Source organism: Podarcis liolepis (genome assembly GCF_965112155.1).
Source record: "Podarcis liolepis genome assembly, chromosome: 2".
Classification (NCBI taxonomy): domain Eukaryota; kingdom Metazoa; phylum Chordata; class Lepidosauria; order Squamata; family Lacertidae; genus Podarcis; species Podarcis liolepis.
The window spans coordinates 5,697,113-5,708,139 of NC_139555.1; the positions used below are offsets into that span (position 1 = coordinate 5,697,113).

Here is an 11,027-nt window from a genome sequence, read left to right on the forward strand (position 1 = left end):
GGTCCCGGACCTCTTTTGAAGCAAGCGGCTGCGGGGAGATCCCTTCTCTCCGCAGCCGCTTGCTTCAAACGAGGTCGGGGACCTCTTTTGAAGCAAGCGGCTGCGGGGAGATCCCTTCTCTCCGCAGCCGCTTGCTTCAAAAGAGGTCCGGGACCTCTTTTGAAGCAAGCGGCTGCGGGGAGATCCCTTCTCTCCGCAGCCGCTTGCTTCAAAAGAGGTCGGGGACCTCTTTTGAAGCAAGCGGCTGCGGGGAGATCCCTTCTCTCCGCAGCCGCTTGCTTCAAACGAGGTCGGGGACCTCTTTTGAAGCAAGCGGCTGCGGGGAGATCCCTTCTCTCCGCAGCCGCTTGCTTCAAAAGAGGTCCGGGACCTCTTTTGAAGCAAGCGGCTGCGGGGAGATCCCTTCTCTCCGCAGCCGCTTGCTTCAAAAGAGGTCGGGGACCTCTTTTGAAGCAAGCGGCTGCGGGGAGATCCCTTCTCTCCGCAGCCGCTTGCTTCAAACGAGGTCGGGGACCTCTTTTGAAGCAAGCGGCTGCGGGGAGATCCCTTCTCTCCGCAGCCGCTTGCTTCAAAAGAGGTCGGGGACCTCTTTTGAAGCAAGCGGCTGCGGGGAGATCCCTTCTCTCCGCAGCCGCTTGCTTCAAAAGAGGTCCGGGACCTCTTTTGAAGCAAGCGGCTGCGGGGAGAAGCGCAGCCCCTTGCTTCAAAAGAGGTCCGGGGGCAGCGGGAGCGCTTCCCGCTGCCCCCGGACCTCTTTTGAAGCAAGGGGCGGTGGGGAGAAGCGATCTCCCCGCAGCCGCTTGCTTCAAAAGAGAAGACCCGCTGTCCCCGGGGCAAGCTTCGTTTTGCGAAGCAAGCCCATAGGGAAATTCGTCTTGCGAGGCAACTCGAAAACGAAAAAACCTTTCGTTTTGCGAGTTTTTCGTCTCGCGAGGCGTTCGTCTTGCGGGGTACCACTGTAGTTTGGTACTGCCAGGTTTTAATTTAATTTCTTTTAAATATAAAGTGGTATAGAAATGGTGATGGTGAGAATAATAATGAATTGTTCTGTCCTATGGGCCCAAATTCAGCTTGTGGGGAGAGATGCAGGTGAGCAATCTCTCTGACACTTATTTGTCCGGACTCGTGCAACTTCCCTGCTGGGCTCTTCAAAAGCGAAGGAGAATTTGGCTCCCCCACCCTAATGAGTTGCACCTCCACTTTTCCCCCTCAGACCTCTGCAATGAACCCAGCAAGCCACGGCATGCCCAGCAGAGCAAGAACTGGACTTTCCCCAATGCCAAAGCATCCGCCGGCACCGACCCCTTCCTCTGCTCCCCTCACGGCCTGGAGGGCCTTCATGGTTCTGCAATGGTAAGTGAGGGCGGGGTGACTGGGGGAAACCAAGGTGCCCAGCTCAGGCCAGGTGTGGGGAACTTTGGTCCCTCCAGACGTTACTGGACTGCAACTCCCACCATTCCTAGCCAGCGGCTGTGCTTGCTGGGGCTGATGGGAGTTGTAGTTCAGCAAGACCTGGAGGACAAATGTTCTCCCTAGCTTGTTTAGGTCATGCCTCGCTCTAGCCCTGGCTTGCAGATGGCGTTTTCAATGTGCCGGGCATTCGGTGCTTCTTTTTTTATATATATATATAAATTTTATTGGTTTTTCACAATTTTTATAAACACAAACAATACACAACACAACACAACACAAACAAACACACAAGCAAACATGTATAGTTTCATATCCTTTTTTCTTAAACCTTACTTCACCGACTTCCCCATACCTCCCCTTTCTACATCCCAATTTCCAAATTTGTTTCAGCAAATCCTAACCCTTGGTTTTATCAAATTTTCCCCTTATTCTTTTCTTTTACTTAATCTTTTACAGCTGTAATCCCCCTTTTTCCCTAAAACCTCAACATTTTAGCATTCATTAATTTTACAATATTTCTTAAGATAAATTTTAAATTTCTTCCAATCTTCATCCGCCGTCTCTTTCCCCTGGTCGCGGATTCTGCCGGTCATTTCAGCCAGTCCCATATAGTCTATCAAACATTCGGTGCTTCTGTTCCAGTCCACTTCCACCCCCGCTATCCATTGGTGTGTTCCTCTGCTCCTAAGCAGCCTTGCTGCTCTCTGTATCCGCAGGGCTCTGCTTGCAGCGTTGTCGAGAGGAGAAGGGCCTCGTCGGACGGGCCTCAGGCCTCGCCGGCCTTCAGCACCAGCAGCAGCCGCACCCCCAGCGCATCTGACGTGGGCGAGGAGGGCAGCACGGAGGCCCGTTCCAGGGATATGGGCCCAGAAGGGCAGCCGGGCCTAGAGAACTCCGAGTCCCTGAGCGACTCTCTTTATGACAGCTTGTCCTCTTGCGGCAGCCAGGGTTGAGCGTGGCGGGAGGGGGCGGAACGGGGCACAGGTTTCTCGACGTGACACCGCCACGTGCCGCTTCCGAGGGCCACACGCTTGCCCGCGGGAACCTGCTTGATTCTCCCAAACCAAATCTTGGCCCTGCACCAGAGCACGGCGATGCGTCTTCCACACCCAGCGCCCCCCACCTTCCCCCCCTCCCCAAAAGAAGGAAATGGGACCGTGGAAACCATGACACCAGGAGGCTTCTCTGCCCAAGAGAAGAAATGGGTCCAAGGAGGTAATGGAGCGTGGTGGTCATGCAGATGGACTCTTGCTGAACGCCATTAGGCCCGCTTAGCTTATGGGGGGTGGGGGTCCGGGGTCCTGCGCATCTAAAATGGCGACCCTTTGGTTGAAGCACGGGAGATGGGGGTGGGATCTGTCGTATTTTGCTTGAACCCTTGGCCGCTTTATTTGGCTCATAAATTCACTGTGAGAGGCGTTGGATCCAAGGTACGCTAGAAAAATCTGGCCTGGAGTTGAGGTGTTCTGAGTAGAGTTGCGTTTGCCAACCTGGTTCCCTCTAGGCGCTTTGGACTACACCTCCCATCATCCCTTCCCCGTGGCTGGGGTTGGTGGGCGTTGTGGTTCAAAGCGTCTGGCAGGCCCCCAGCTTGGCAAAGACTGGAGCAGAGGGTGTTCTCTTGAAAGGGTAGGTCATTGCAAGGGTGTGGGTCGCCTGTCCGGAGCGTGCACCAGTGCAATATCCTCACCCCCTTGGCCCCCATTTTGCAGGTGAAGGTTGCTGAGCGATGGTGCTACCTGGGCCTCTTAAGCGCCCCTCTTTGCGCCTAAGAAGCTGCCCCCTTTACCTCCTTGGCTGAGCGTATTTCCTTCTCTGCCTTTCATCACTTGGAGAGCATGTGCAACTTTGCCAAATCCAGTATTTCTCACCACCCAGGAAGAGGCATAGGGCTCCTCACTCAGTTACATCTGACTGCTGGAGTGTACCGAACAAGATTATTTGAGTGGGTGGGGGGTGGGGGGTGGGAGTGAGCGCAGGGATTGGCAGGGTAGTGCTTCTACCTCCCTCTCTTTCATGAAGTAGCTCCCACAGCCCTTCTTCCCCACAGGAACCAACTGGGCAGGATGCGTCTTATCCAGAACCTCACATGCCTGGGGCTTAACACTTCTGTGGGTTTCGGGAACAGCCAGCTGGGTTCCTCACTCCCCATCCCTTCCTTGTATTCCCCCATTTAAATGTTAAGTTTCTAATGTTGCTGTTTTAGTTTCCACACGTTCAGGCCCCCTCTCCTCTCTTTTCCCTGTTTCTAAAGGAGCCCCACGTGGTTCCCCAGATGGTGCTATTATGCTGTGTACAGGCCCCTTTCCTTACGAGTCTTCCTTATTATGTTGTCCTTTTTTTAAAAAAAAGAATTTGGGTTTTTTTAAAAAAACAAAACATTAAGATGTCTTTTGCTCCTCTACTAATTTATATAAGTTATTGTGAAATGAGGCTGTTTATTGTCTTTTGATCTCCCAGGAAATAAAGGGGTAAAAAATGTGTGTGTATTGGATTGGATACATGGATTTTGGGGGAACAACTTGCACAGCATTCTCCCCCGATGCCTTTTCTCTTTCCTGAAAAGGGGTCTCTCATCCCCCTAAACGGTGTGTTTCTGTACCTTTTGATGTCTGGGCTATACCATTTCCCATCCACCCCCATCCCAGTTTGAAATGATATTTTTTCAGACGGTTCACATCTTTCTTGCACCTTATCAGTACTAATACACATCCCTAACCATATGCATGGACGTCTACATGTATTACTGCAGCAGCAAGGATGGTTTCTAAAATATTGGACCTGGAGTTGTCGGACACCCTGGGGAGATGTTACAGGCCACAGGGTGGCAGGGAGATAGTGATAGCACTCCGGCTTTTTCACTTTGCATGAAGAAATGAGGTTTAGTTTTAGTATAGAACAGTGGCTCACAGGCATACATCAGGAGTGGGATGCTAATAAAATTACTTGTTCCAAAGCAGCAAGGAGGGGCAGGTTCTTGAGTTAGGGCTGCATATTCATGGGTCTTGTCACAGTTCAGGATGGTGCTGGTGGTGTCAGGTGCTTTGCGTTTTGGACAATGTCTTTAAAAAGCCAGTTTCTTTGGGGTTAAACTGATGTTTCCTAAGACAAAGTGGTAAGATCAGGCATAGGCAAACTCGGCCCTCCAGATGTTTTGAGACTACAATTCCCATCATCCCTGACCACTGGTCCTGTTAGCTAGGGACGATGGGAGTTGTAGTCCCAAAACATCTGGAGGGCCAAGTTTGCCTATGCCTGGGTAAAATGGTTTCCATCACAGGCCATTCTGCCTCCCAGCTAACAGCACAGAACGACAGCTGGAGAGGGGCTTGGTGCTATGTGCAGAACTGAAAGAGTCTTCTGGTTCATCTTGCCTTGCAAGTGCAAAATAATAATATAATAATAATTTATTATTTATACCCCACCCATCTGGCTGAGTTTCCCCAGCCACTCTGGGCGGCTTCCAATCAAGTGTTAAAAACAACACAGTATTAAATATTAAAAACTTCCCTAAACAGGGCTGCCTTCAGATGTCTTTTAAAAAGAAGATACAGTGGTGCCTCGCAAGACGAAATGAATCCGTTCTGTGATTCTCTTCGTCTAGCGTTTTTTTCGTCTTGCGAAGCAAGTCCATTGATGGATTAGCGGATTAGTGCTATTAGCGGCTTTTAGCGGCTTATCGGCTTATCGGATCAGCTGATAAGCGGCTTAGAAAAGGGGGGGGGGAAAGGAAAAAAAACCTGCAGGAACTCGCAAGACATTTTCGTCTTGCGAAGCAAGCCCATAGGAGATTCGTTTTGCGAAGCACCTCCAAAATGGAAAACTCTTTCGTTTAGCGAGTTTTCCGTCTTGCGAGGCATTCGTCTTGCGGGGCACCACTGTATCTGCTTATTTCTTTCACATCTGAAGGGCGCCACTACTGAGAAGGCCCTCTGTCTGGTTCCCTGTAACCTCACTTCTCGCAATGAGGGAACCGCCAGAAGGCCCTCAGTGCTGGACCTCAGTGTCCGGGCTGAACGATGGAGGTGGAGATGCTCCTTCAGGTATACAGGGGGCTTCTGTGTCACCTGACCAGGGTGGAAGATTCTGATCTTAAGAAATGCCATTTACTGGCTGGATGTTTAACCATTACCTCGCCTGCCTCCTTTATTGTTAGGCTGATTGCAGAGGTTTGACGCAGGAAATCCTTCCGTCCTGGAAGAGAGCAGCATGGAAGAGATTCTTCCATGCCCTTCCTTGCAATAGCAGTGCAAGAGCTCCTCTTTCGGAGAACAGCCTCCTCCTCTTCATCAGCTCCCTGGTGCTCCCTAGTGGCCAGAGGAGGAGCGGCTGTAGCAACAGCCTGCATTGCTCAGCCCTTACATCACTTTCCAAGGACTGCAAATAGAGGCTGCCCAGGATTCCAAGCTGGCCTGGGCTGCTCACGAGATCTTCAGAGCAGGGATCTGCAGCAGGATCTGTTTAACAGTGGCAACGGCAAAAATATTCTCCCTGTAATTTTGGCTGTGGAAATGCGGGGGGGGGGGGGATTAGGAGGAGACTTTTGGTGAAATTACTGAGTTTAGTTCCGATTCTGAAACCAATTTCCTTGGCTTTAATTCTTACTCAGATGGGGTTTTTTTCCCCATTAGCTCACCTGGTAGCGCTTCAGGATCTAGTAAAAAACAGCCAACAAGCCCGTGGCTTGGCTGCTGTTGCTTTAAAGCAGGGGTCAGCAACCTTTTTCAGCCGTGGGTCAGTCCACCATCCCTCAGACCATGTGGGGGGCCAGGTGCTTTGAGTTTTGGACAATGTCTAAAAAAAGCCAGTTTCTTTGGGGTTAAACTGAGATTTCCTAAGACTATATTTTGGGGGGGAAACGAACGAATTCCTATGCCCCGCAAATAACCCAGAGATGCACTTTAAATAAAAGGGCACATTCTACTCATGTAAAAACACGCTGATTCCCGGACTGTCCACGGGCCAGATTGAGAAGGTGATTGGGCCGCATTCGGCCCCCGGGCCTTAGGTTGCCTACCCCTGCTTTAAAGCATTGTGGTTTTGAGTAGTAATGCAAGACCGATACCACGGGATTGTAAAGGCAACTGATCTGTAGTCACCCTGCACCCCCTCCCGAAGCATCCCTCCTATTAATGTTGGTCACAGACAACTGCAGCCTCACACGCATAGTGTGCCTCATTCTTCCTATGCATCTGGAATGCTGAAAACCTCTGCAGTATTTTCACTGGCTGGAGACTTCGTCTACAGTCATAGTCTGTCTTGGAAATTAAAGGAACAGGAGGATTTGAAAAGGGGGCCTGGCGGCTAACCTTTACACAGTTGGAATTTCAAGGCTGTGTTGAGGCAGGAACCATACACTGCAGCAATTAAGTTAGCCCCAAGTGGCATGCACAAATATATTTGCAATGCGTATGAGGCTCTGAACAATGTACATTATTCTTTAATTGTTACAAGCCATTAAGGTGGCTCTTTATTTATCTCCCTATTGCAGAGAGGGGGATGCTTAGAGTCTGCCTTGCCTGAGGCTATTTATTCATAAAAAATAAAAGGCGGCATGCTGACTACTAGGGGGGAAACAAAGCTAAACTTGTAAAGGGAAATGCCCTTATTAGGTACACCAACAAACCACTTTTTCATTTTTTCTCATATGTTTCAGGAAACTTTTAATGTTTGATGTTGCTGCTGCTGTTTTCACCTGCATTTCGGTTGGAAGCCAGCTAAAGTGGCTGGGTGGAGTATAAAAAAATTAATTATTATTAGAGAGATAAGAATTTTTGAACTACCTTACAGGCTTGTTGTATCAATCAATCAATCAATCAATCAATCAATCAATCAATCAAACAAACTTTATTACAGTTGCAGACCAGCATAAGATAAAAGCATGTGAATAAAATTAAGCACATAACTTAAAGAGGAAAGGGCTAAAAGTTAAAAAGTGATTATGATTCATATAAACTTAAAACAGAGAAACAAAAGAGAAGCAGTTAAAAGTGACTGTAAGGAAGGGAATGTGAAGCAGCACAAGTCTTGCATTATGGGCCTTCAGTTTAGGCCTGGTTTGTGGCACAAGCCATCCATAGGGGGGTTTCCACCATGGCAGCGCAATATATGGGTTTTCAAATTGGAGTGCTAGGGAGATACAGAGTTGTTCTGTATGTTCTGGCAATTTGTGCAGTATAGACAGGATGGACCTAACTCGTATATCTGTATAGTCTTGGCAGTGAAAGAAAGGCATGTTCCATTGTTTCCAGTTGCCCAGAGCCACAGGGGCATTTTCTCTTCTCATATGGCGTTTTCCCAAAACAGCCTTTCTGGATGTCTGAAAGGAGGACTGGCAGTGGGGAAAGCCCTTCGCTGTTTTGGAATATCAAGATTGGATATACATGGCATTTGGGAGATGAGGTATCTCCTGGTTTCACTAATTAGGAATTTCAGGGACATGATGTTTATCACTGCCTGTTTCCATGTCGTTTTGAAATCATTCTTAATAGTTAGAGGAGCAAGGGAAGGATAGTCTGTCAGTAATTAAGTGTGGCAAGCCGCACTCTGGCCTCAATTCTTATGAATCCAGTTTCAAGACATATGGTAGCATTGGAGACATGTTTAGGCACTTGTAGTGGCTGATCTCAAAACTTTAGATTGTACCAGTTCTAGTGGTGCACAATTGGCAGAGGGGCCTAGCTGGGCATCGTATAAAAGCTGCATAATCGATTTGGCCTCAAACAGTTTGAGGGCTGCAGGTATACCGTGTCCACCTTTAGTTCTAAGGTACTTAAGTATAGCATTTGCGTTTCTCTGGGCATCCCCTGCACCATGGTCCCCATAAGCTATTCTGCTCACCCAGAGCCATGCTCAGGTGACCTGCTCAGTCTTATGGCCATCAGTGTACCATCAACGAGGTTTGGGCCTTTTGACAAAAACCATAATTTTGGTTTTCTGGTAATTGAGTTTTAGTTTGCTCTCCTTGCAGTATACTGCCGGTGTTTGCATGGCTCTTTTAAGGCCTATAGATGTAATTGAGAGGATTGCTGCGTCATCTGCATAAAGAAGCACTGGGGTGTGCTTTCCTGCCAATTTTGGGGGGTGGAAGTTCATGTTGAGGAGGTGGGGTACCATATCATTTATATAGAAATTGAATAAGAATGGGGCCCATATGCGCCCTTACTTGACACCTTTCTCTATTTCATTTGTATTGCATAGATGGCCCTGAGGTGTACATTGAACTTTTAGCGAGGTCCCTTCATTTAGGGTGTCTATTAAGTATAGCAAATGTCTGTGGAGGTCTCCAATTTTTCCCATAGCTTTATTATAGATATAGAGTCGAAGGCTGCTCTGAAGTCTATAAAGTCCACATAGGGGGAGACAGTGTTACTAGAGGAGTACTTCTCTATTAGATGTTGAAGAACTAAGCATCGGTCGCTAATCAAGTGGCCTTCTCTGAATCCCACTTGTTCCTCTGGAAGTATATTTTCTAGTTCCAGTCAATTTTGGAATTTCAGTTGCAGGTGTCTTGCATACAGTTTACTTATTATGTTAAGGAGACGGATTGGTCTATAGTTGGCGGGAATGTATATTGGAATGATGATTGAGAGTCCCCAGTCTTTGTGAATACATCCATAGGTATCAATACAGGTGAAGAGGCCCAGAAATCCAGATTGTTTTGGGTGGCCTCTGCAGGTATTCCTGTTTCAGTTGAGCTACCAGGCTCTCAATCTCTGTCCCACTTTGGGAGGTTCACTATGTTCCGAGGGATTTGGCCTCTCTCACCATGACTGGTCTTGTAAAGTTCCTGAAAACATGTCTCCCAGATTCTTGCTGGGCTACGACATTCCATCATTGGCAGTCTGTTAAGTTTGGGAGAGTCAAGATATTCCAGAAGAGAGCAGGATTATTGTCTTTAGTTGCCTGGATAACCCGTGTCCAGTCATTTCTTGCTGCTTCCTTTTTCTTCTAATCCAGGCATCCCCAACCTTCGGCCCTCCAGATGTTTTGGACTACAATTCCCATCATGCCTGACCACTTGTCCTGTTAGCTAGGGATCATGGGATTTGTAGGCCAAAACATCTGGAGGGCCAGAGGTTGGGGTGCCTGTTCTAAGCCAACAACTGCTTGTAGTGCCTTTTATGATGGAGGAGGTCCAGTGTTGCATTGGAGACATGAGTTTACGAGAGCTTTTTTTTTTTTTTGCGCCTTGTCGAACCGTGGTTTAGCGTAGTGTTGATGATGTCCCCACTCTATACCTCTATTTTTGAGGTCTTGGTATAGACTAAAGTTCAGATCTGAGCTCAGCAAAGACCCAACTGCTTCGACTAGTGTTACCCTCTCCTTCAACGATAACTACCACTGACAGGGACATCTGTGATGCCTTGTAACGAATAGAGGCCCCATCACAAATGATAAAAGCACAAGGTGGGGGATGGAAAGCAAAGCTGGCGGCCTACAGCCACCATTGTGTGATGTAGACTTGTCACTTTGGGAATCAGAATAGGGGAGAGCAGCAGGGAAATATACATGAAGGGCAAGCTGTGTTGATGACCTGCGCTGCCAAATAAAAAGTAGATGGGGAAAGGTTAATAGGCCAAAGGTTTGGAGTTGCAAGAAACATGAGTCATAGGGAACGCCAATGAAGCCACATTTTTGAGTGGCAGGGGGAGGTTCCCTGTCTTAGCCTTAGTATAGGGGTGGGAAACTCAGCCCCTCAATGTGGCCCTTGGGACTCTCTGTGGGCTAGAGTGCCCTGCTTCAGTCAGCCTTTCATGGGCTTTTTGTTTGACTGGAAGGTGTTATTGAACTGTGATAATGCTTGCCTGAAGTGACACAGTGATAGGCAGGTGGGTGGGCATCTTTTTTGGGTGGCTGGAATGTAGCCCTAATGTACATTCCTCTTCAGTTATTGCTTCACCCAGTTTTGGCCCCATTTACCACCAGCCTGTGGCCCCTGGAATATTGCCCTTGAGGGTTGGCATCCCTCCGGCAGTTTCCTGCTGCCCCCATGTTGCCTGCTGCCTGCATAGATCTCATCCTGCAACTTGTACACAGCCAGTTAGTCCTGTGCAGCACAGCAACTGTTGGAACTTCAGCTTATTTTGGTTAAGGAGCTATATGGCTAATGTTGTATGTTATCTGACAACCGAGCTCAGTTAAAGATGCCAAACTGCTTTCCCCCCCAGTTGGGGACAGAATAATGCATATCCCACCGCCTATTTTTACATTTAAGAGACCTCATAGGAGATACTCTCCAACACCCCCAATTATAGATCTGTGCCTTCCTCTCCTGAAATAGGGCAGTTGGACTGGCATCCATCTGTTTCGGGAGACAATGGAGGGGTGAGCCTTTGGGGGCAAAGTCAAGGTGTTGGAAGGTTGCAGCTCTTGCTATGGCTGTAGTGACCAAGGCAGAAGAGCTGCTTTCTTGCAGCTGGGGCAGATGAAGGCATCTGGCTGTGCTGATCCAGTTGCACCCAAGGTGTTTCTTCTTTCTGCACTCCTCCCAGCGATCATTCCTCCTCTGGTCACTGCTAGGGATACAGTGGTACCTCGCAAGACGAACGCCTCGCAAGACGGAAAACCCGCTAGACGAAAGGGTTTTCCGTTTTGGAGGCGCTTCGCAAGAC

At 48.5% G+C, this 11,027-nt stretch overlaps 2 protein-coding genes across 3 annotated transcripts in view; both read left to right on the forward strand.

The window, feature by feature from the left end:
- The window catches only part of NCKAP5L (NCK associated protein 5 like), a 47,349-nt gene extending 43,455 nt beyond the window's left edge, over window positions 1-3,894 (forward strand). For both annotated transcript variants that reach the window (XM_083484423.1, XM_083484424.1), the window contains exons 12-13: window positions 1,214-1,353; window positions 2,130-3,894. In XM_083484423.1, coding sequence (XP_083340549.1) covers window positions 1,214-1,353; window positions 2,130-2,366 — 377 coding nt within the window. In that variant the 3' untranslated portion in view covers window positions 2,367-3,894. The remainder of the gene's footprint in view (window positions 1-1,213; window positions 1,354-2,129) is intronic.
- ADCY6 (adenylate cyclase 6) overlaps window positions 1-11,027 on the forward strand; it is a 934,310-nt gene that overhangs the window by 142,941 nt on the left and 780,342 nt on the right. The gene's annotated exons all lie outside the window — the stretch shown is intronic.